This window comes from Carassius carassius, chromosome 26 (genome assembly GCF_963082965.1).
Source record: "Carassius carassius chromosome 26, fCarCar2.1, whole genome shotgun sequence".
NCBI classification, from domain to species: Eukaryota; Metazoa; Chordata; class Actinopteri; order Cypriniformes; family Cyprinidae; genus Carassius; species Carassius carassius.
In genome coordinates this window covers 17,640,349-17,667,002 of record NC_081780.1, presented here as the reverse complement: position 1 = coordinate 17,667,002, position 26,654 = coordinate 17,640,349, and the positions used below count along the sequence as shown (strand labels likewise).

At 38.8% G+C, this 26,654-nt stretch overlaps 1 protein-coding gene across 3 annotated transcripts in view; it reads right to left on the bottom strand.

Annotated features, from left to right (window-relative positions):
- The window catches only part of LOC132105917 (IQ motif and SEC7 domain-containing protein 3-like), a 149,871-nt gene that overhangs the window by 64,087 nt on the left and 59,130 nt on the right, over positions 1 to 26,654 (bottom strand). For all 3 annotated transcript variants that reach the window (XM_059511453.1, XM_059511455.1, XM_059511456.1), the window contains exon 3: positions 8,043 to 8,502. In XM_059511453.1, coding sequence (XP_059367436.1) covers positions 8,043 to 8,502 — 460 coding nt within the window. The remainder of the gene's footprint in view (positions 1 to 8,042; positions 8,503 to 26,654) is intronic.

Below are 26,654 nucleotides of genomic sequence, written 5' to 3'. Positions count from 1 at the left end.
GATACAAAGCTCCCTGTTGTTGTTGTTGTACTGTCCACCTGTTACTGTGTAAAGATGTGACTATACATTTTGCACAGGGCACACTATTGAAATCAAAAGGGCACCTGCTAGAAAACGTTGCTCTGTATATGCAATCTCATTGGCTCAATTGATCATAGCTGCTTTTTGTCAAATCATATTTGGTATATCTGTTCATATTTGGTGCTTGACATTAGTCTCTCATTTGCATTGATTTGTGTCTCAAGGATACATGTATATTTATGAGGCCATCAGCATAAGACAGGATAATCAAAGGTCTCTTTGGGAGGTTAGGCACACCTTCATTAGCATAAAGAGGCAATCACACAGAAGAGGTGCTGTAGTAGTTATCTGTGGAGCCATCAGTCTCCGAGAGATCGTGTCTAGAGTCACTAAAGCCAGATTATCAGCACTCAGACACCCTCTGAGGGAGCTGACTTTGCTGACAGTGGATCACAGCTCATGGCATTTAGCTCAGCATTTCAGCCTTGTCAGTCAGGATACAGGATACAGGATAGAAGTATAGCAATATATGCAAACCTGTGACTGCACATCATTGGAGATCCTAAAAAAGATGTTCCAATGTTGCTTGGCAATTTGACATTTACGATTCATTAACATTATGTTGGAATTACTGTAAATATGAGATTTTAACTTCCAAAAGGCATTGAAATCGCCAGCATATTTCGTTAATTCCGTTTAAATTCATAATGAAATACTTAGACTAAGTATTATTAACTGTTTATGTACAAAATTACTGAAAAATCACTTGTATTATTCTTATTTCTGAAGATAAATATTCAGAGAATACTATAACCAAGAGAGGGAACACTGGATAATATCTATTTTCACTGATTTCAACATCCATGTCTTGTCATCAAGTTTGCTAATCCACTTTTTTTCCAACTGCTGATGTTTGCCTTTTTTCAGTTTTATTTCAGTTCAGAGATGAGAGTGTAAGTAAACACATCAAACTTTCCTGTCTGTCGCTTCTTTGTAAATCTGTCAGAAAGTTTTGCAGAGGGAATTCGTATTAGTTCAATCTATAAAACGGTAGGCTGAGATATGGACCAATTTCTCATGAATACCCGTTTTTTATTAGCCTGGGCCCGGTTCCCCAAAACGTTCTTATCGCTAAGTAGTTCTTAACCTATTCCTTAACCTCTCTCTTAACCTTATGGCACTGTTCCCGACACGTTCGTACGCTAAGTATATCTTCTGTAAGTCACACTTTCGTAAGGTTGGTCTGGACCATTCGTAGCTCTCTCTTAGCGTTATTTGAGCTCATGACGCTACTGTACAGCAGTCTTTAGAAACCAGCGCAGCGACGTACAAGTCAAACTATGGTGTGTTGACAATTTTGTGGCTCAACAATGATTTTCTGTTATTTTTTAAGACTCATAATAAATTATGTTCGCAATGGATACAGGCCTATTTATAAAGTTTACTTTATGTGGTTACAGAACTAATAAGGTGTTAATTAGCCTAGGCTTTTTCGTAATGTAATTAAAGCGAATTGGCAATCATTTTTTTGATAATTAAAATCTGGCAAACAATTTGGCTCTAAATGGCTAAGATCTTTAAATGGGTAAGCATGGTGGTGTCCAGTAAGCGACCAACTATGGCAGCGATCCAACGTGTCCTTGTATTGAATCAAAGACGGAGCCGGATCGGAGCCGTTTAGTCCATGTCAGTTTTTTTATTCGGCAAAACTTAAGCCCTTTTGACATTTTGCCTGACGTGGCTATATTAAAAAAAATCCCCTCCCAAGACAACTCATTGTGGAGCAGCTGGACCTTCCCAGACCTGCGCTGGCCAGACTAATGCGGCGGAATTCTGCTTTAAGACCTGAAGCCCAGCGCTACATTTTTTTTTTTGCTACAGAGAGATTCATCGGGGTCGTGGGAGAGGGCTACACCCTAATCAAGACCTCTGTGTGGAAGTGCGTCCACACTGTCACCAACGCCCTTCTGCGCCATGCCGGGGATTGCATCCTGGTGGATGGCACTCATCCCATATCGCCAATCCATCAGTGAATGATCAGGCGTAGGCTACTTATCGCGAAAGGAAGACGCGGCCATAAATGTGCAGGTTATAGTGGACCATAGCGGTGTGATATCTGACCTGGTGGCAAGGTCCAGCAACACTTCAAGTTCCTATGACGAGAGGCCTGGTGCCCTTTTTTACATTGCTTCCCCAGCATATTTTGTATCTAACTCTCTCTCTCTCTCTCTCTCTCTGTTCATTGTAGATAGGTTGCTTTTTATTAAAAACATAAACCAATTGCAATCAATACCGCATTAAACAGAAGTAACTGCAGCTGCTTGCCAATCAATTCTAATTGTAAAGTACCTTGCCATTAATATAAAAGTGTATTATATAATTTTTATAAGTCGTTAAACCCATGTCAAGAAGCGGCACAAGTGGCACAAAGGGATGGATGATTAGCGAGGGATACCCGGTTTGTCTTACCGTCACAACATATCGTGTGAACATTACTGACCCTTTGATAATTTAATTTATAGTCTATATATTTTATCTGATAACTTAAACTATGTTAAAATAAATGTTACTGTAATAATTTGAGGAATGTTTCATTTGCATAGAACATGTTGTCTTTCTTAACGCTGTATTGCACCTTCGCGTAAAGTGGAAAATCGATTCATGAGCAATCGATGCCAACTAATTCAGCACCCTGACTTTGGACAGCGCTCTTGTAACGTCGGACGTAAGAGGCAGCGTGCTAAGAAGCTTCCTAAGGGACACTTCGGGGAACACACTTAGAAACATCAACAACTTTGGTAAGATATATCTTTCGATGTCTTCTTAGCGCGCTAAGAGTGAACGTTATCGGGGAACCGGGCCCTGGATTCTCTGAGTGATTATAGTAAGAGGAAACTCACCCTAATGCATCACATGTTACAAATTATCTGCAATACTAGGTAAAAATGGATAAACAGTGTTTGATTTGTACTCTACGACCGATGCCCTGGCTTTCGTTAAAGTACTTGTGAAAACCAATTACTCTGAGAGTGAACAGCAATTCTCTAGAAGGGGTTGTGAAGATGATCAGTCAGTATTGTCCAAATTTTGAGTGGCGTTAGACTTGATATGAAGTTCTAGCATGCTGACTAATGTGTGTCACTGAACACGTGGAGTACAGCACTGGCTAGATATACTTATTCAACAGCCAGCTATATGTACTTGCAAATACATAACGTGAAATGTATTATATGTATTGTAATGCACCATGTGCATTTAGTGGAAATGCGCATGGTCAATGCTAAACTGGACAACATGTTACCAAAATTGGCAGTTTTAGATGTACAACTGTAGTTTGTTCAGCATTTTCAGTTTATTTCTACACAGGCCTACATGCGTTAAAATGCATGAAGCCTCAGCTCGGATAATTTGGCAGCTCTGGGAGTTGGCAATATCATGTGTGAACAAAGCTATAACAGTAACAGTTAGAGCATGTGTAAGTGTAGGAAACTTCAAAGAAGGTCTGTTGCCAAAAAAAGACTAAACCAATCCGAGCTGATGCTGCTGTTTATGGGAGATTTCTTCTAAATGACATATTGCTGGTGGAGTGGGAATAGCAATGAGAATTAAGCACATCTGTGACTTTCTTACTTCGTACCAACAGTTGAATACTTAGTTAAACATGTTATCTTTTGAAATGTGGTATTAAATTCACCTTATAAATATAAATAAACATTTAATTTAATTAAATTTAAAATTTTAAGAGAAGGTTTTAACGTTAGACTTATTTTCAAAAATAAATCTATATATATATTCTATTTGTATATATTTTGTTAATTCATGCAAAATTTGCCCCTATAGTTTCCCCAACTCTAGTTTGAAAAATCCAACCCGATCTCACGGCAATTCGTACATATTTAACGAGGTGGCTTATTAGTACAAATTCGTACGATCACACTCGTACAAATTCATATGATTTTTGCCAAATCGTACATATTTTACAAGTTGCACAATTCGTATGAATTTGTACGAATGACCTACACCTAACCCCGCGCCTAAACCTAACCATCACTGGGGTTTAGACGAATAAACCACCTCGTAAAATACGTATGAATTGGCCGTGAGATAGCGTTGGATCTCTGTGTGCTTGTACGTGTGTGTTTGTGTGTCTCTGAGAGAGAGATACTAGTTTTTTTCTAGTACTTATCCGCAGTGTTAGACTCTGCACCCTTATCTGCCTTCAGGAGAGAGACAGAAGACAGAAGATCAATGGCATAATGCAGACACAGAGAATCGTACAAGTGAATGCATATACTCATCTTCTCAAGCACAAATGCTGGTACACACACACACGTCTGTACGTAGCACAGTGTCTCACACTGCAACCACATTCGTATTAACATACTGATTCGAATACATCACCTACTGCTAACCAACCTACAAAAGATATGCAAATAAACTTTAATAAGTAAACAGAATCAAGAAGAATCATACTTAGTTAATTCAACAAATGTGTTAAATTAATGTTAAAACTGTGCAATGTTTTGTTTGTTTCTCTTGTCTGATAGATGATTTTCTTGAGGAGGTGGACTTGTAATGGTTGATGAAATAAAAAAAGGAATAAATTCAACAATTATCCAATAGAAGGAAAGAAACCCTTTCTCTTCATGCAGATTAAACCACTAGATTTAGTAGTCATACTTTATTATAGCACATTGCGGACACCCTGGTGAAGTTCAATAAGATAAAAAAAATACACAACATCTCTTATAAAACTCTAAGGAAAAAGAAGTGATGCACATGTATGCACTTGCTTCCTGATCCTGAACCTATGACTCCAATTTGAACCTATGACTTTTCATGGTCGGCGTGATTTTGCCAAGTAAGACATCTTTTGTTGATCCTGGATCAAAATTAGGCTACCTTCCAAAAATATAGACTTAAACCAATCCCTACCCCTAAACCTAACCTTACCTATAGTTTATTCTTAAAATCAGAGGGAAATGATAGCTGATTAACAAGGGTGTAGAAGCACCTAACCCTGACTGTAAGCCTAAAACAGATATTTTCTGAAAAGTTATCTTTCAATTCTGATTGGTTGATTGGAATGATGTTCCTGGATCAACAAGGATGTTGATCCAGGAATATGTTGTACTTGGTGAAATCACGCTCACCGACTTTCCATATCTGAATATGACATAATGTATAACTTAAGACTAACTTAAGGATTCTATAATACACGGTTGATATATATTAAATAATGTCTCATGTAAAATATATCATAATAATGAAGTTATAAAGAAATACTAATCTAAATACTAAAGTAATCAAAATACTTAAAAACAATGTGAAGATGTATATCTTTACTATATCTATCAGTCCAATTTGCAAACTGTTTGTTTTATTTGGATGAGGGGTCAGAAGGTAATGGCTGAAGTGTGGATGGTGCTAATCAATTTAATTTTGGATACTGATATGTTTCAGCACATTGTCTGAGCACTTTATCAGCCTAAAAGTTGCAAATGCAAATAAGAACAAGTCTTCAGGATTAAGAAAAAAAAAAAAAACCTGCCAAATTGCAAAACAGTTCTTACATTCGTTAGCTGGGATTTTGTCAAATTACATGGTTTAACTTGTCACAGTGTGAACCTGTCTTTTAGCAATGTCTTTTAGCAGTAATAAAATGTAAAACGTTGCATAGAATGTAGTTAATAATTTTAAATTCGAAATTAATAGGGACAACTTGCCTCAATTAAAAAATACAAAATAAACAATTTCAGTATGGAAGAAAATAAATACATGTAATTATATTTATATATATATATATATATATATATATATATATATATATATATATATATATATATATATATATATATATATATATAATACACCTTTTTGATTAAAGAGCACTTCGACTGAATTAATAATAAATTAATAATGAATAATTGTGGTATTAGCATGTTTCCTAACAGCTATTATGTTTCTGATATTAGAATTATTGTGATATAGGATTATAGAACTAGATCTGATTATTTGAATTTAAGATTAACTATATTGAATATGTTAAATTAGCGATATTCATAACTAGATGTTTCAAATTGCGCAACCCCTGTTATGTGTAATCCTGTTTGTTTTTCTCCCAAATTATCTGTAATGCTACTCTTTCAGAATTTCTTTTTATTTAAATATAATTTAATTTTGACCTTATATTAAAAAAGCAGAATAAATCACTGTCAGTCATTTTGCAATGCAAACATAATTTGATTAAATATTTTTGAGTAAAAACAGTGGGGGATGGGCAATGCAATTTGCAGTATGAACACTCAGCAAGAAAATGACAAAAAAATGAAGGATGATGATTTTAAGAGGACCTCTGTGTTACCATGACAACACAACCTTTTCTCCTCCTCTCCTCCCATCCATCTCTCTTGCTGTCGCTTTTGCTCTCTCTATCTCTGTCATCTCAATCTACTTCTCTCCAATGCACCCCTCTCAGAAACCTCTGATAGCCCCTGAATGAAGCTGCCTTAGTGTTTTCTCTTCAGCCATAAAATAATGTAAATAAGCATGTCTCCGCTCTAATTGAGCCCCAGTATAGATATAACTCTTTTCCAGAATATAGTGAGCTGCCATGTAGTCTACTGCTTACATAGGCTGTATCCTGGAACTTAATTTGGAACATTCTACATAGGCAGCAATTCTGAACAATACACAAAAAGGATACTCAACTCAAAACTGGTTCTAATAATGCTTGAGGTTACACTTTAGTATAGGAACCATTTCTCACTATTAACTAGATTCTTATTAACATGACTATTGTTAACAAAATGGCTATTTATTAGCACTTATAAAGCACATATTCTGCATGAGCATATTCAACATCTCTAATGTAACTATTAATAAGCATCAAATTAGGAGTTTATTGACACAAAAGTTGTAGTTAACGGTTTGTTAATAGCAAGAATTGGATCTTAAAATAAAGTGTGACCAAGTTTGAAATTAGCATGTTCCTAAGCTAACAAATGTGATACACTAATAAGTGTAAAAAAAATAAATAATAATAATTAAAAACATTATAATAATAATAACACCGGAGCCCACATAAATATTGGTAAAATAGTTCAAATAGGTAAATTGTTTTAATTTACAGTTTACTTGACTCATCCTCCATCTTAGTGCTTGTTGCAATGTATTTAAGTATTTGGCCAAATGAGGCTAACATTATATAAGCATAATCATGCTGCCTACTTTCTGGAACAGCAGCTGGTTATTGTGCATACCTATGATTTCTTAAAATGCTGTTTAGGTAGGCAGTTAACTGGGTTTTGGCACATAATTAGAGAGGTGCAAATCACAAATCAGTTGATAATCAGTCCCCAAACAATGCAATAAGAATGACAGGCAGGCCTGCACAGAATCTGTGAGTTTCATAGAAAGCTCCAGATTTCTCCTGTCCCTTACATTTATTGTGGCTAATTTGAAGTGTATGTGGCAATTGGCCAAGATTGTGTTCTTGCATTTGTTTTCTTTTCATTGTTGACTTATGTAAACATCCACTAGACATATGTTTGATCCTGAATGCATTATCAATAAAATGCCATGACAGGTTAAAAATAGTTTAAATGTATATATATGGTATATAGTAGCTGATATGGCTATACATACACATTCTGTACTATTTCATGTCAGTGTTTTTAATGCAAGAACACACCTTGAGTGAATGGCCTCCAATACTCTTCAACTCCACTTCAGATATTTTATCATAATTCCAAATAATTCAGTGCAGTTTCCATGTAGGCCTTATGATAGGTTAGAAAGCTGATGGAGATAGTAATGGATGTGTATGAGATGAGGATGAATGATCAACCTGTAAACATCCCATTCCAAAAAGGTCCAGCGGCCTTTACCAACTTCAACACATTCCAACTCACTCAGCCACTAAAAGCAACCATCGGAAACACAACAGCCAGTCCTCAAGAGCCTCAAGCATACATTCACACGTCCTCAAGACTGCAATCCAACAGCGCCTTGCTCCCTACCTGTTTGTTTTTGAGGTCGAGCGAGAGTTCATAGTCGGAGGTGGTGGAGTGGCTGCATGCTCCATTCCTCTGTACTCTGATTGGCGAAGCAGTGTGATGCAAGCTTGGCCTCCTTCCTGTGCCTCCCGTACTTGCTGTTTCCTTTTCCTGCTCCTCTGTCTCCTTCTTCACCTCTTCCTGCACTGGTTTTGGTGGCTGAGCCTCAGGTTTCTCTTCCTCTTGTTTAATCTCTTGTACCCTCACTTCTTCCTCCTCCACTTCTGCTCTCTCTCTCTCTTGCACTTCACCTTCATCTCGATCCCCATCTCCCCCTCCTGAATCGACAGATGTCACATTGTTCCCTGCAACCTGAGATGCCACCTGGACCTCGGGCTGGGTGGCACTGGTGGAAGTAACCCCAGGGGATGGAGATGCAGCAGGTGATGGTGTTGTAATGGAAGAAGTAGGAGGTGGCTCTTCACTGCAGAAAGGAGGAGAAAACGAAGAGTCAGCCTGCAGCCCAGGCACTATTTGACCTTGTCCTCCAGTTCAGGGGGGCGTGGCCTATGGGTGGGTCAATGTCAATCTCTCCCTCCCTTTTCTCTCATCAACTGTGCCCTTCAGGGCAAAGAGAAAGAGATGAAGCGATTGTCTTGGGGCCAAAGCCCCTAGTGTCCATTTCAGGATGGACTCGAGAGTTACCAGACAACCAGAGGGGGTGGGTGGGACACACAGTGATTTGCAACACCCAACATGTGACACACACAGACATGACAGACACAGTCATGCAGCTATCAGTGTGGTACATTAACTGCTCATTATTGTGGTGTTAATCTGTGACCTGATATAGCGATAGAATTGTTCAGGCTAACTCTTGCAGATCTGTTGGACCCCCTGCTAAACTTGAGGTGAAACCCCATCCACAAACTAGTGTCAATTTAGGCATAACAGTGAGAAACTTATGAGCCCTCTGAATGGTTCTGTCAGAGAAAGCAACAGTCTGCTGACTACAGATGTTAGGAAACTCGACACATGGAACACCATAATTGTCCCAATTTCTAGCATACCTAAAAATATGCAAAGAAAGCTTTTACATTATTAGGCTCCATGTAAATGTAACTACTGTAAATACACCTTTCTGTGTCATGTCATGCTTCTGACAATGAACATTATCTGCAGTGTACAGAAGACAAATTGTACCAGGCTACATTGAGCTAATTTTCCCATGAAGGAAAGCGGGGTTGTCCCATACACCAGCGGTCTACCTAAAGCCCCAGATTTAAGACTCTTTAAGCCTTTGGGTTGAATCATCGGAATGTAGTTGACAATAGGGGCTTTTGTTTTGATTTTAAAGTGGTAGGCTGATACTAATTAGAGACAGTAGATCTTTTGCCTTTTATCACTCTCTCTGTTTTAAATTCTCTATTTCTCCATGTCACATTAGATCACTCTCTTCATTTATACTCATCCCTACATGTTTTTCTGTCCAGGTTCTACCTTTTCAGTCCCTTGCGTCCCCTACCCACTCACATGGTTCTTTCTTTTAGCATGAGTGAGTCTGATTGTGTATGTGTGAGGCAGAGAGAGGCATTGGGAGCACTCAGGCTGTATGCATTTGTCTAAGCGCAGTCTAATATCACAGAGTGCTAGTGGACCAGGACAGGTCATAGTCAGAGTTCTACACACAGACAGGCTTTTAAAAGGCTCTGTTGGCATCAATGTATGCATGAAGCAGCGAAACTCAATTATCTTTCCATCCAGATTACATGGCAATGGGGGCGACAAAGCAAAAAAGCTGCTGATTGTAAATGGAAGCGGATTTGATGTTTGATAGACAATGTTTTCCCAAAGAACAGCAAGCGAGGATGGCACAGAGATTTGGAGGGAGAGGAAGTATTTTAGGAATTTAGTAGTTAGTTAGTGGGCAAAGAAAAGTGGCAACTCCAAAATGTAGTGAGATACCTAGCTTGAAAATGCTGTTGGCTTTTTGGCCAAAAAAATAAAAAGGCAACACTGCATCTGGGAAAATAAATCCAAATTGGCAGACAAACTGAGAAAAAAAAAAAACTTAAGATGCTAGCATGTCTCCCAATGCTTGTTCTTCAAATGAGGAGTGCTGTTTGCATTGTCCAAAATTGCTGCCAAGCAGAGTGTTTGAAATCAGTTACTTATGAGGTTACATTGTATTAGGATGCTGCCTTCAAAGCTAGTTGTCTATGTAAGCACTAAACAGAACTGCAGATCTGCTTCTTTACAGCTCACAAGGTTTAGAGCAGATTCTTGTGTTTTCTCTAGCAAAACAGAACAGAGATTTCACCATTTTAAAATTTCATACTTTTTTGTTTTGTTTTTGCTTCTTTGGTGGACACCAGTCACTATAGAGTGCAGGGACACCAAAAATAAAACCACCCACTAGCTAATAGACCAACATACCGAAACACAACAGGGGTTTAAAAGCATGTATCCAGGAATTGACCTAGCAGTACTGGGAAATTAGGACTCTCATGTTTGTGGTATGACCACTGCCTGTATCTTATTTCAACATGCGTTTGTGGCATCGCCGGTGGGATTGAAAGGGGCGATAAAGATCAACTCCTTCCAGAAATGGCTAAGGCGATAAGACAGGAGTCAGTGAGCACGAAATCAGAACATTACAGGCAGCGTATGCAACATGGCACACGCACACAGGATATCCCCAAGGGGGGAAGGATTGAAAGAATAAAAGTGAAAAGCGGAGAGCTTGTTCAAGGAGAAAATACTGCTAATTCATTCATCCTCTGAATACGAGAAAAAGAAAACAGCACTAGTTGAAGCTCAGCAATAGATATAAGTTACATATTGGAAGATGAAGACTTGTGACAATAGATAGTGTCAATTTCTTCAACTATAAATATGATAGAAAACATCCAGGGCTGGTCAGTAGTGCTCTGTTTGTTTGAGCTTCCTAAACATTACAACAAAGCAATTTTAGATAAATCAATCGCTTTTTGGGATAGAACCACCAATTTGGCCAACCAATGGCATAGGTCTGTTTGGTGATGCTATAGGGTGCACAAATTACAAACTTCACATTTAAAGTGAAACTGTGCTCCATATTTTACGATTCCTAAGCACTTAGAGTCAGTCCAGTGGACTGAAGAAGAACCGTGTAAGATGAATCCATTCTATCTGAAAATTCCAAAGAAGTGGAAGCTGTTAATAATAGATGTTGAAATAAAGCTTCCTCTCAGCAGGTGGCAAAGCTAGGGAGCAAAAATAGATACATGAGTGCTTATTGTCTAAAAAATGTTTGGGTCTTGCCTTTTTCTTTTTTCTTGTTGGTTTTATGTTTCCAACTGCTGAAGCAACTGGATAATGTTTATTTTCTTACTTTATGCTTTCTTTCTTTTTTTTTTCATTGAATGCAGCCACTTTGTTCTCCTGAGGACAGACTGAGAGAAAACAAAGTGTGACAGAAGGGGTGAGAGGATGTAAAAGCAGGTATGCAGGGTCGAGAAGTCATGGGGCAGCTGGGAAATCGAAAAACCAAGTGTGTAAACTAGACAACACACAAACAAGCAGTCCAAATGAGACTATAAAAAAGGCTGGTGCCCTGCCATGCTTAACATCCACAAGCACACACAGTGTTATAGACAGTGTGTGTGAATGTGTGTGTACAATGACAATAAAATCAAGTGAAGTGCTGTGTATATGGGTTGAAGCTTCAGTTAAACTTATATGAACCCTTCTCTCGCTCTCTCCTTTAATATGCTTATGCTTTTTTCTGTTATCTACTTTGTTGTATTTTTTATTTATATATTTCTCTCATTTTAACCTATTCTCAGTTCTCAGCTTGCTTAGCAAAGTATCAAAATGTTCTTCTCTTCTATCGCTTTCATGTCCTTTTATTCCCTTATTCATTTTCCCACCGTGCTCACCCTTCCTGTTCTTCCCATATGTTCTTTTTTGCTACAGCTCAAAATGTCATGTCTGTCTTGGGAAAATATGGTAATTAATGTTTTATATTTACAATGTAACATGGCTAACACAAAACAGTTTTGCAATTTTAATGTGTGATTTATTAGAGAAATGTACTCATCGAAGTCGAATTTCAGCTCAAGTTGAATGACAAATTGTTTGCCAATATCCCCACAAACTTTGATACTAAAAGCATGGGAAATATATATATATATATGGGTAGTCATATGTGACTAGCATGGGATTATTGTAGGGTCATTAAATATCTGTAACACATTTTTTATCACATACTGCAGATTTGTTTAGAAAGCTGTAACTGGTTGCTCAGTTGAAACAGAATATAATCAAATTTGCCCTTAAATAATGAAAATTTCCTAATTTAAAGTAACAGGTCATTGGTTTTTGTTTTTTTTCATTGGCAGCTGATACTTTGATCCTGATGAAGGCAAATTTAATTTTAGTTGTGCAGTGACCTTTTCCAAATTAATAATACATGATAAATCAAATAAATGAACTTCTCCTTCTTATTATTATTATTATTTATTATTATTATTATTATTATTATTATTATTATTATTATTATTATTATTACACATATTAATAATGTGAGAATGAAATAATAAAGAAATGTTAAACATTGTGTGCTTTTCTAGCTCAAGCACCACAGTTTCCTGGGAATCACAGCAGAGCAGATGAACTTTGAGAAGAGACACAAACTGTGGAGAGGTTTAAAACTGGCAAAGTACCCACAATTTTCTGTGTTTCCTCAGATCACAGCAGAGACTGCAGCGGCAGCTCACCACTCTCACAGATGGGAATTGTGCATATTGCACCAACTACTGCTGCCTTTACTACTGCGACACAGTGCGGGCATTAGTGAGCATGTGGGGGATGAATCCATGCTCCTGTAGTTCTGAGGGGTGTGTGTGTGTGTGTGTTTCTGCGTGTATGTGACTCCCTGCTGCTCCAGCCCCCGCACTGTCACAAAAGCAGCTCAAGTGCCTGCAGAGAGAATTTTTTTTTAAGAGAATATTTTTTTTTAACACAAAATGTATCCACCCACAATAAGTAAGACTTCAACTACAACTGCACTCTTGGCAGCCTGTAAAAATACTAATTATTATTATTATGAGACTGTGGCTGTAAGGAGGACATTTTATCAGCCCTATACAAGCACTAGCTCGTCTAGCATGTAATTCCTTACAAATCCATACAAAATCCATACATCCGAGGCGTGATCATTGCTGGTTGTAAACTTTACCCAATACCCCGCCAGGATGACTTTAAATACAGTCAGCCTTGGCAATTTTTCAAAAGAGAAGAGTTTAAGTGAGTTCAAGTGTAAAACCATTTGTAACATGTAAATGACACATCATTTCTGAAGCTGTATCATGAAGTTTCAACAGCTGCAAAGGTGTCCTTAATGTTCGGCACAATTATCTACCACATATGTTTCTGAAAATGTAGCAATTTGTGACACAGGCCCTAAGGCCATAAACTCCCTTCCCAGAGGTCCTAAGTACCAACCACACTCTTGGATGGGGCACTCATTTATTTTACTAATCTGGAGCAGAATCCTTGGGATTCTGAAGGAAATATGTAGCCAATGATTTATTTATTTATTTATTTTTTAGGTGAACTATCCAAGGTTTTTGAAAATGTGTCATTTGTTGCAAATGCCCTAAGGCCCCTCTAGGATGGGCAACCTGTTTATTTCATTCCATCTGGCAGCTGGTACTTTGAGAAATATGATTATGCTTTCAACAACCTCAAATTTATTCCTAAACAATGACCGGCTCCATATCGGACCCATATGTTTCTGACAATATTGCAATTTGTGGAACATGTCATCAAATTTCAAGGGGCCCCAGCTACCAACCACCCTCTATGATAGCGCACCTGTCTATTTTATTGATCTGGAGCAAGAATGTCATTAATGGGGAAGGTAGAAATGATTCGAAGGGCACTATGTCTATGAATGACATGATAATGAGTAAGTACATTTTTATTTCATTTTATTATTATTATTATTTTATTTGTTTGCCACTGGCAACTGGTACTTTGATCTTGGGGAAGGGAAATGTGATTTTTTTTTTTTGAAAATCTTACAATTTGTGGCACATGCCCTGGGGCTGCATATATGCTACAGAGGGCACCATACTCCAGGGGCCTATTAACAGAGGACTTTTATCATCCACTGTTCTTAACATCACCTTTTACAGAGATGTAAATCCTATGAAGGGCTAAATAATTGAACAAAGGCAACATGTTTCGTGTGGGTTTGGAGGGCCTTCCTATATTTATGCCCCAGGCTTCATGGTTCTATGATTCAGCACTGCACAATGGAAGGGATATGGCCTTGTGTGATTATTAAATTGCAAAAGAGACTATTACTATAAGACAGAGTCTGTAGAATCATCAAATTGTGGCTTTTTATAGTGTGTGGCTCCTACCACTTATAGTTAAATTGAGTTAAAATCAACCAGTCACAATCAATAGCTATTTGGTTGCCAGGATACCATAGTTTGCTGCAATTGGTTTAAAATTTCAAACTCTTCAAAATGGGCTTTTATTTATTTTTTCATGTTTTTTCATCTTCTATTATTTCCCCTAATTTCCTATCATTACCATAACCTACTTTTTTCTCTCCAAATTTGACCTTGTGCAAATTTCTCAAAGCTACTGTAATCATCCTTTATTGATTAACAGCCGAAGGTCTGCAGCTTATTCTGACCAAGAACTTCCCGCCAATGACTGAACAACCACATCAATTATACATCTTCTTTTATTATATAGACAAACTTATATGTCGTAGGATGCTGCAAAGAATGCACTTCCACAAGTTTGAGTTTGCTTCACAAGGTGCTTGGTAATTTCTATAACCGAAAAACATACAGAAAGCTTTAGTTAAAAAGACAACCGGAGGTCACGAGACTGCATAAGGATTAAGATACTGACATCCAACCTCAGATCCAGAGATTGATTTGTCAGTGCTGTTATTAGTAAAAAGTGCCGACGTCATCAGCTAATTCATCTTTCTAGATAGATTACTTTTGAACATCATTCATTGAATCTAGGGAATAGATACATTTTTAAAGCCATAACCCAACAGGATGAATATTGACTAAGCGATAACATGGCTCAAAGTGAATTCATTCACCACTCAACCCTGAGGGAAATCTGCTTTCATAAAGGTTTACTATTTATTATGCTAGATATGTGCTTTCAGATCCTCTCTGACCATTACAATATTTGTAATTCTCTAAATCTTTGAACAACTATTTGACATGAATGAAGATCTAAGATCTCCAGTTATAACACATCTGTAATAGCTTGTGTTTGATAATGAACCATGAATTTAAAAAAAAAATATATATATAATAATAATAATAATAAAGCAGACTTTTGACTAGATGGCAAAATCTGGAACATTTTGGAGCATATACCATAAGGAAGCCAATTTCTGTTTTCAAAATTCCAACTTTTAATCTAACAATTATAACTTGTATCTAACTTTTTATCTCAGAATTTTGAGATATAAACTGGCAATTCTTAGAAAAATATCAAGAATTCAGAGTTTAAATCTCACAATTCTGATTCTATAACCAGGTTATATCCTCAAATTCTGACTTTATAACTTATAATTGCAAGCAACAAGCACATTTTAATTACTTTTGTAACTTTAATAGTCAACATTTCATTTGTCATAAAAACGCACATGGATTTAAATGTGACGTAAAGTGGTGATATCTAAGTGGGTGTGTTGTTTACTAAGACTTCCCTCAACACCATCATTTAGTAATTAACACCATAATGAGGATACATAATGTGCACAGACTGGGGGGATTTATCAACCAATCAATCCCAGTGAAAACTAATTTTATCAAATCACAGTGCAATGGAAGAATTGCATCCTCTCATGTGACTTTTCCCCAGTCAGTCCAAATTGCCACCCACCTAACCCAATGCATGCTTTAAGAGATTTTTAAAACTCAATTGGCTTAGTGAAGGCAAGAGAAACATGGCCTCTGACTGTAACTTTAATGCATGGTGTCGCTGTTGGACACTGTCACTTTAGAAAAGTGATTTATAGACATATTCCATAATGTTTGCATTGTTCATTTTTGTACCGTGGATTTACCATATTTTCTCACCCAATTGTTTTGAGGAGCCACTGCCTCTCTTGCGTCCTCAGAGGAAACACGCCTGATTCTGATCCACATATAAAGCAATCAGTCAAAGTTTGTTTGTTGCTCCTATGTACATAATCCAATAGAAAAACAAATTTAAATAATGATGTGGAAGTCATAAACCAAACTCTGAAGATTTAATATTGTTAAGTTTGCAAACTTCCTCAAAAAGCGCTTATTGTATCAACCTAAATGTCGTAAATCTGTCTTTTTTTCCAGACAGACTGGGGGGAAAAGTGCTCTTACTCCCAAAAGTTGTGTAAAGTCAGTCACATTAGAGTTTACTTCTTTAAAAGTCACCAAATATGCAACCCCATCTCACATGATAACATAACTACTTTACGAGATAGCAATTTTGTATGATTTTAAATAATCTTATTTGCACACAAACATGCGTTTCTAGTTTTATTTATATAAATTCAAACCATCATTGGGATGTAAGCAGATCATGTGAAAGGGTACAAATGAGATCCTACAAGTTTATAGAAATTAACCACCGATTTGCCTTAATGTAAAATGTTATGAATTGTCATTATGTTGTGTTCGAATATACATCAGTAATATTTTTAAATTGTTTAAAAAATCCTTAGGCACTAATCACAAATAAATTGTTTGAGTTGAATAGTTTTTGCAATTGTTTGATCTGTTTTAACTTTCTCTAGTGTGTAAAATGCATTTGAAGCGAAACTTCCAGAACTTCCTATTTCAGCTTTTTCAGTATCTCAACATTAATTTCCATTAATATAACAGTTACAAAGCAAAAACTGTGGAGCCCTTGACTGTGTTCGAACACGAGACCAATGCATAGACAAGGTCGTCTTGAATTTACCATTATGCAAAATGAGATAGCATATAGTGTCCCATACGTGGAAAAAAAGGAGCAGGGGTCTTAAACCCTCTTCCTGGAGAGCTACTTTCCCACATAGTTCAGCTTCAAACCGAATCGAATGCACCTGAACCGGCTAATAAAGCTCTGCAGGGTTAATTGAAAATAACTGACAGGTATGATGAAGCAAGGTTGGAACTGAAGCCTTGCAGGAAGGTATCTCTACATGAACATTGTTGGAAATCCCCAAAAATATAAACAGTTGCAAGTTTGATTGCTGGATTGATGGATGAAGGTCAAGCCCTTGACCTGACTGATGGTGCATGATGTCTGAATGAGACAAACTGCATCAGTAATGAGCATGCTGAAGTGCGGACATCAGCATTATGGTAATAGATGGCTACGGCAAGCTGCCAGGTCCCAAAAATAAATAACCTCTCTTCATCAAAGTGAGTCCAGGACGCTGTTTTTTACAGACTAGTGACATTTCACTGGAGTACATTATAAAATGTTTATATTCTACTCACATATACACAAGGAAGTAGCTAAATTCAGACACATTGCCTACACACACACACACACACACACACACATATATTTGAATGACATGACAATGTATAATGAAGCACATAAAATATCTCACATGAACACTTTCACACAAAAGCATTGGGCTCTACAGTTTTCTGACACAAATAAAGCAATGCTGCAAGTCTGTTTCTTCTTTTTATATCCACTCCTGCTCTCTTATAAATAGCACTGCTTTTCTGGGACTGATACAATGTTTTGCTGAGTCACATTTGGAATTATTTATTTATTTTTACTAATAAAGTTGATTTTTGGGGGGGTAAAGACAAAGAAAACCCCTAGACAAATGGCAAGGGTTATACAGAATACTGTAGCTGACCAACAATAAAAGTTATGTTACAATTTGTTTACCATAATGCCCTTCCAAACCTTTTTGATAATGGTTTTCTTTGGTAAAATAGATAAGGAGATGAATGCCAGATGATGGTAACTGTGTCTGTCAAGCTCCAAAAAGTGCATCAGTATCAAAGTATCAAAGCACAAGAAAAGAAGGTAAAAACATTAAAGACAGAGCAGCCCACTTGCCAGACTAAATGGGTTGCTTAAACAACCATTTTGATTTAGATGTACCTACTGTACATTCTGTAATTTAAGAATATTTTATTAATAAAAACAAATACTCCCAACACAGTAAAGTAAAATAATTAAATGTGACCAATGTAAGACATTCAGCTGTTTAGTTTTTGGAAGGATTTGGCCAGTCTTGGCACAATGAAGGTTGAGTCGAGCCAGAGCAGGTGCAGTCCATGCTCAATGGAACAGTAGGGACTTACAACTTCACAATTTACTGTACATTTGAGTCCATTTGTAAATAACATATGATGTGGGCTTATGAGCTAAAATAAAATAAATGATCCAAAAAATTATGGTGATGCAACATTTTCTCTCGAGTTTATGTCATAACACGACAGAGAAGTGGAAGCAATTATAGACTGAAGTAAAACTTTTCATATTTGGGTGAACTACAGTATCACTAATTGCATTACAGAGATTGAGCTTTGTTTTTAAACTCTCAATACTCAAGCACAGCCATTATTAATCAACCTTTGTTAATTCAAATGTCAGTATACACAACTGCGCTAGGCTATTTTTTGCTTCTCTAAACTCTAAGGGAGGGAATGAGCCGCTAATGTGGGGGAGAGCAAAAGAGAGGAAACTTTATTTGACAGTCTGATTATGAGTCAGGAAGAGAGGAGGTAGAAAAGCAACAGTTCATACCTCAAATAATCAACATGGGAACAACGCACTGAAAAAAACATAAATTCATTGTGTTTTCCAGCTTAAATGAATTCTAGTCAGAGTAAAACACCTACAACATTTATTCCTTTTGAGTCAAAATATCATTAAAATGGCAGATTATCAATGAATTACATGAATTAATACATTTTGACTTTGATTAATACATTTTATATCTTCATTTGGCTTTTCTGACATTGTAAACTTGCTCAGTAGCCCACCTGGTACAGCACTGCACTTGCAATGTGCAATTCATTTCTGAACTGCTGTGATCTGTAAAACAACCAATGTAATCACAGCCAGATCCATGTTCGTCTCCGTCGTATATAACTGAACATGCTTTTAAGCCCATAGGATATGGACATTTTACTGTGAAAGTGTAGCAAAATGCCTCAAATGGTCTTTAGAAAGCTCTGTTTGGGTTTTATGGAATTTGCCATTTTTATGCATGGAAAAGGGTGTATTTAACATAATTTATTTTATTATCAATGTATATTTAGTGGTTTCTAATAGATTTAAGGTCAAAAACCTTTCTGTACGTTCCATCAGGTGCATGATTACTGTCTGCTGTCATAGTAAATACACTGGCAGGTGGCACATTCCATACAAACAGGTGGTACAGTACATTAATCTGAGAGCACATAAAACAATCCAAATCAGCTCTGCCTCTATCACTGCAAAACACAAATCGCAGAGAGAACTGTTGTGTGGGGTCACAGTGGGAAAAAAAGAAAGAAACTTCAATTCCTAAAGGGATGATGGAATAATGAGTAAAATAGCGAGAGCCATACTGAGCACAAAGAGCTGGGAATTAGGAAAGCTACAAACGCCAAAGTGAAAAGAGTTTAAAAAAAAGAGGATAAGTAAATGACAAAAAAAAATGTTAAAGGGGATAGTTTTTTTATGGAAACAGAATCAAGATTGACTGAAGGATATAAAAGTCTCCAGTATTTGCCATATGCCGTTTGCAAAAATGCTAAAGAAAAGTAAGGGTGTTTAAGAAAATGTTTAAAATGTGGATCATGTTCTTTTAAATTAAATATTTTGTATTAATGTTGGATTAGATATGTTTTAATGACATTCATGTAAAAAAAATAAAAATAAAAATAAAAATACATATAACAAAAAAATATCAGCTGGCATAGCCATCACAAAAATTATGAAATTGCAACTGTTTTTACATTTTTATTTATTTTTTGCTTTTCATATTATTCTGTATTTCTTGCCTGAAGTAACCTTGCCATGACATAAAATAAAGTTGTTGTTGTTGTTGTTCTTTTTAAGAAATTTGGTGTTTAAAAAAAATATATATATAAAAAATAAATCCTCTCTAACCTTAAATACTTTATGTGTTCAAGTTCACATTGGAAATTTGATTTGCAAACAATGAGACCTTGCTTCAAATATTGATTGATTGATTGATGTCTATCTATCTATCTATCTATCTATCTATCTATCTATCTATCTATCTATCTATCTATCTATCTATCTATCTATCTATCTATCTATCTATCTATCTATCTATCTATCTATCTACCACATTTTATTTATGTACAACCTTATTATTTAAGATACATTTTGCATTAAAAATACACTTGACTGAAAAATCGGATTTGGTACATGCCCCGCTGTACTATATAAGATTACAAACATAGTAAAAATTAAAGCAGTAAATTATTGCATTAAAATATTGCTCTAACAGAAACTTTGCTTTTGTCACAGGGGATCTTTGTGTTTTTCTATGTACTGTGTTTGTTTTACATGCCTACTTAGCCAGGATGTGTTTAAAAACCAAAGGACCGAAGTAATATGAAATCCCTAACGAGTAAAAAATAAATAAATAATAATAATATATTTCATTACTGTAAATTACTTCATTCAGCCCTCTCACTTACAGTTATTCAGAGCTATGTTCTGAGCAAACACTCCCACATAAATAAAAAAAAAAATCAAGTCTCTTAGCTGGTGTATTCGGGCTTGTAACATCTTGTCACATCTTGACAACCGTCTCCTTGTGACAGGACAGGAAGTGACACGTTTAAGCAACTGACATGAATATCCAACAAAGGCATGGCCCAGTGAGAAAGTGACATCACATCAGCACATTGGAACACCTTTGATAAAGACTGAATCATGATTTAGTTGACAATCAGCTGCTCTCTGTGTCTAGTAAAGCAGATGCATTTGGCAGGCCGTGACTCAACATTTTATTAGTGGGTTTGAAATGCAATCGGTGTGTCATAGTGGGGGAAAAAGGACACAAACATAAAAAGCAGCATAGTGACTCACAGTATCACAAGCAATTCTGTTGTCTCATGAATGCATTTCACATGAATGGACAGTATAATGATGATATACGCAGGCCTGGCACTGACAAATTTGAGGTTTTTGATACATGGGTCAAATTTTAAAGTATTCCCATTAATTCCCATAATGTATTATGCATGATTACCAGTGTGGAAAAAAAAGTTAATTAATTGCCAAATAGTTATTTTTGAATATGTTTGGTTGCACCTAATACAGTCTTTCTAAAACTTAATGTGGTAAATGTACTTCTAGTGAATAAAATAATAGCAAACAAACTTGCATTTGAGAAGAATTGGCCTAGTATGAGGATACATCAGAATGCTGTCAAGGGGAAACTGACCTTGACTTGACTTGAAACACCCATCTGTCACCATCCAGTCAATTCTGGTTAGATAAAATTAAGGTCTGCCCCGTATGTTATCTTCTCGAATTTCCGGCTTTACTGACATATCAGATAATAGAAGTAAAGCAGGTTTTGAATGCCATCGCAGGTTTAGTTCAGGCTGTTGTAAGTGATGTTGTCCTGCTAACTTATGCAGGACTTCAAACATGAGCTTAAAAATCGATATTAAAAATCGATTTAATATCATTTAGCAGAAATGTTGGCACATTTTTCGATTGAGTCTGAGTTGGTTCATTAAATTAATAATAATCACTCATTTAATGCTGTCATGACATTATTTTTTTGACTCCAGAGTGATTAATCACATGGCATTTGGAGCTCAGGTGATTGGCTTAAAACATGTTAATGTCCTGAGGGTCAACCAAGTAACTGCACTTAAAATAATTGAGAATGTAAATGGACAGCTCTCTTTTTATATAACTTATTGGTCTACAGTGAACTTTGTCACAATATGAAAAGCAAATCAATTGCAGAACACTTTTACACGTGTATTCCAGTTAGGTGAAACATATTTTTCCTACTATTATTTGACTGATGGTACCATGGCAGCTCTTGACTGGCATATTTACACACTATCCGTGTCAGCTCTACTTCCTTGTCTGTGAGTTCTTCCTCTGAGAATAGGTTCTTATTTCGTTTTCAATTTGAATTTGCATAGGGCTTCACAATTCCTCCTGCTGGATTATAGACTTCTGTTGTTTGCAGAGACTTTGAGGATTTCAATTATGATTCACTGCCTGTTTCTGGATCCCGTCCTAACGGGAAATGTGCAGACAAGCCCAAGTGAATCCATTTCTCATACTAGTGTGGTACAATCTTGCCTAAGTTGGCAAACACAAGGGTAAGGATCATTGCACTTCTCCAAAGTATTTGCAAATGTTCCACACATACTGCGGGGTAGGTGGCAAACATGCCTGACAAATTATTATTAACAGATGCCATTCGCTGTTGAGAGGCTGCAACAAGCAATAGCCTATAATGCAATATAAGCAATATAAAATAGCCGAGCCAGGCTCACTGGAAAACCTGCCTGTGGCAACATTGTTGTAGAATTATATTGAGCTATTGGTTGAAATGTTCATAGTCACACACACAAGGGTGTAAATAGGCTCTGTTATCATACATTTATAATTTATTACACAAGCAATTACACCAACTACTCCTAAAACAATAAGAGAGAGAGAGAAAAAGTTTTACTATTAACTGACTAAAATAACATTTTTAAATAATTGTAAAACTATATATATATATATATAAGGGTTATGTTCCACCCTTTTATTAACATGGCGTGTTTTATTAACCCTGTACTTAAAAAGCCTACACTAGATCCACAGGTTTTAGCTTTTTTAGTTTTTTTGTCAAAACTTGTTTTGTCAAGACTCTGTGAAATTTATGTTTTGGTCTTTCTGGATCCAAGTTCGGCTTTCCACACTTGGAATTATGAGGAAACCATTAAGCTGGTTCTCTTCATATCTTAAGGGGAAATATTTTTTCTGTACCTATTGAGAGTTTTACCTTTGTCAATGCTGCATGTACATGTACTTGTGGGGTACCACAGGGTTCTGTTTTAGGCCCTGTTTTGTTCTCCCTTTATCTTCTTCCTTTAGCTAAGAGTTTTCGTGAGAATCAGACCTCATACCATCTTTATGCATATGATATACAGCTTTATCTACCAATTTAACCAGATATGAATATATCTCTCCAGTCTCTATGTCACGCTGTGGTCAAAACGAGGCACACAACGAAGGGATGAGTCAAAATAGAGTCTTTAATTACAAATCTGTGAGCAAAACACAAGAGAACGGAGGAGCATTCACAATACAATGTTAACACAAGGCAAGAGAACTGAGGAAAACAAAGGGCTTATAAACACATTGAACATGATCAGAGAGAACGTCTTGGTTACGTATGTAACCCTCGTTCCCTGAAGGAGGGAACGGAGACGTTACGAATGGGATCTCGCCCGAGAGCCCAATCACCTTCGAGTTGTACAAAACGAGCCAATTGTACACAAAGTACCTTGGTCTGCGGGATTTGCATCGTGAGCTCCGCCCGGCAGAGCGGGTATATAAGGAGCAACGTGAGCAACTCGCATTCAAGTCTTCGCTGAGGAGCTGAGCCAGTGACCCGGCCACTCAGCGGAACAGCAATGTGGTAAAGGGACGTAACGGATCCGTTCCCTCCTTCAGGGAACGAGGGTTACATACGTAACCAAGACGTTCCATTTCAGTCGGTCACATTCGACGTTACGAATGGGGTCCCTTAGAAAACGCCATATGGCTGTCTTCCAGTGACCCGGGTGAGTGATAGCACCCTGTCGTGAGGCCAGCACGAGTGAGGGCCCATAACTTACACAGAATACACTGGGTAGCATATTCCAGCTGGACGTATGCTAGCAGGCTGCCTGCCCGTGGGAGGACTTTCAGAAGGCAGGTATCCACCAAGGTGGTGATACATAAGAACTCTGAGGTACCCAGCCCGCAGGGTGGAAGTTTCAACGACAGAGCTGGCAAGGGGCTTGCCAAGGGAAAGACACATGCTGCAGAGAGACATACTGTGGACATACACACGTGGGATTGCCCAGAAAGGGGAATCACAACACATGGAGGCACCTAGACCCACATAGGGCTGACCAAAGGGCTGACCAAAAGTGTTGGACATTAACAGTGCTGGAGGAACCAAGGGTTCTGACTGAGGAACTCAGCTGAGGGGAATAGCGCACGCATCCAGTCCGCGGAGTGGAATGGCGCAGCAAGAGAATTGACACAGAGCAGGTCCTTACTGGCCCGAAGGGTCGAGTACCCGGGAGGACACGGGCTCTACACGGAGATTATAAAATCTCGCGAATGTGTCAGGTGTCGCCCAGCCCGCAGCTCTACAGATGTCTGTTAGCGAGGCGCCATGCGCCAGCGACCAGGAGGAAGCTACACTCCTAGTTGAGTGAGCTCTCACCCCTAGGGGGCATGGCAGGTCTTGAGCCTGATAAGCCAGGACAATAGCATCCACTATCCAGTGGGATAACCTATGCTTGGAGACAGCCTTTCCCTTCTGCTGGCCTCCATAACAGACAAAGCGCTGGTCTGAGGTCCTAAGGTTCTGAGGTCCACTGAGTTCTGTCCACGTAGGTGCGGAGCGCACATACTGGACAGAGCAGTGCCAGGGCTGGGTCTGCCTCCTCCAGGGGCAGCGCTTGCAAGTACACCACCTGATCCCTAAAAGGAGTGGTGGGAACTTTGGGCATGTACCCAGGCCGGGGTCTCAAGATAACGCTTCTTCAACTGAAAATGTCTGCAGGTCCCCGACCCTCTTCACCGAAGCCAAAGCCGTCAGGAGTGCAGTTTTTAAAGATAAAAACTTTAGCTCAACTGAGAGCAAGGGTTCGAAGGGAGCCCTCTGCAGTGCCGATAGAACCACTGCGAGGTCCCAAGGGGGGACTTGCTGAGGGCGAGGCGGATTGAGCCTCCTTGCTCCTCTCAGGAACCTGATGATCAGATCGTGCCTCCCCAGAGACTTACCTTCAACAGGGTCATGGTGAGCCAAAATGGCGGCCACATAGACCTTGAGGGTGGAAGGAGACAGCCTTTGTTCCAACCCCTCCTGAAGAAAGGAAAGCACTGACCCAATCGGACATTTCCAGGGGTCCTCACGCCGTGAAAAACACCAAGTGATGAAGAGGTTCCACTTCAAAGCATAGGCATGTCTGGTGGACATGGCTCTAGTTGAAGTGATGGTAGCTACCACCTGTGGTGGCAAGGTACCAAAACCTTCCATGACCCGTCCAGGACCCACACCTGTAGGTTCCACAGATCGGGACGTGGGTGCCAGAGGGTGCCCCGTCTCTGAGAATTGGCCAGGGAGGGGCTGTCGCGAGGAGTACAAGTTCGGAGAACCAGGTCCAGCCAGGGCTAAAATGGCGCAACCATGAGGACCTGCTCCTCGTCCTCCCTGATCTTGCACAACGTATGTGCAAGAAGGCTCACTGGGGGAAACACATACTTGCGCAGGCCCAGCGGCCAGCTGTGTGCCAGGGTGTCCGTGCCGAGAGTGCCCTCGGTCAGGGAGTAAAACAACTGGCAGTGGGAATTTTCTGGAGAGGCAAACAGGTCTCTCTGAGCATCTCCGAAGCGTTCCCAAATCAGCTGAACCGACTGGGGGTGAAGTCTCCATTCCCCGGGGCGAGACTGCTGCCGTGAGAGCTCGTCAGCTGCACGATTGAGCCTGCCCGGAATGTGAATGGCACGAAGCAACCTCAAATGCTTGTGACTCCACAAGAGGAGATGGCGAGCGAGTTGCGACATGCGACGGGAGCGTAGACCACCCTGACGGTTGATGTATGCTACGGTCGCAGTGTTGTCCGTACGGACCAGAATGTTCTTGTCCTTCAGCAGGGCCCTGAAGCGGTGCAGAGAAAGCCGTACTGCTAGCAATTCGAGGCAATTGACATGCCACTGAAGTCCCCGACGCAGCATGCCTGTTGCACATGGCACCCCAGCCCAAGGCAGAGGCATCTGTTGACACAACAACATGTCTGGACACCGGTTTTAGAGACCCGCCGGCCCGTAGAAATGAGGGGTCCAACCACGGGGTGAAGTTTCGGCGGCAGGCCGGAGTGATGGTCACTCGGAGCGTGCCCTGTTGCCATGCCCATCTCGGGACTCGGTCGTGAAGCCAGTGCTGAAGCGGTCTCATATGGAGTAACCCGAGCGGTATGACTGCCACCGCGGACGCCATATGCCCCAGGAGCCTCTGAAACCCGCAATGAGAACATGAGCCATCCACGAACGCAGTTTTAGCGTGCTGGAAGCCCAGACATGTGACAAAACGATCGTGGCCATCACAAGGAGCAATGTACCGACCGCACCCAGAAACACACGGGCGAAATGACATCTTTAAAAAGACGCAAATCGGCCCGTATCTCTTTTGTGAAAGAAATTTGCTCTTTCAGAGGTGTTGAAGCGCTCAGGGGAACGCGGGAGCTGTCGCAGGAAACCCAGACGAACCGATGAATCGCGCCGTCACACCAACACCAGCTCTTGCTTGTAGCACTCCGGTGAAAGCAGCACACGATGTGCTCGGCTCGGGCGAGATCCCATTCGTAACGTCGAACGTGACCGACTGAAAGGGAACTG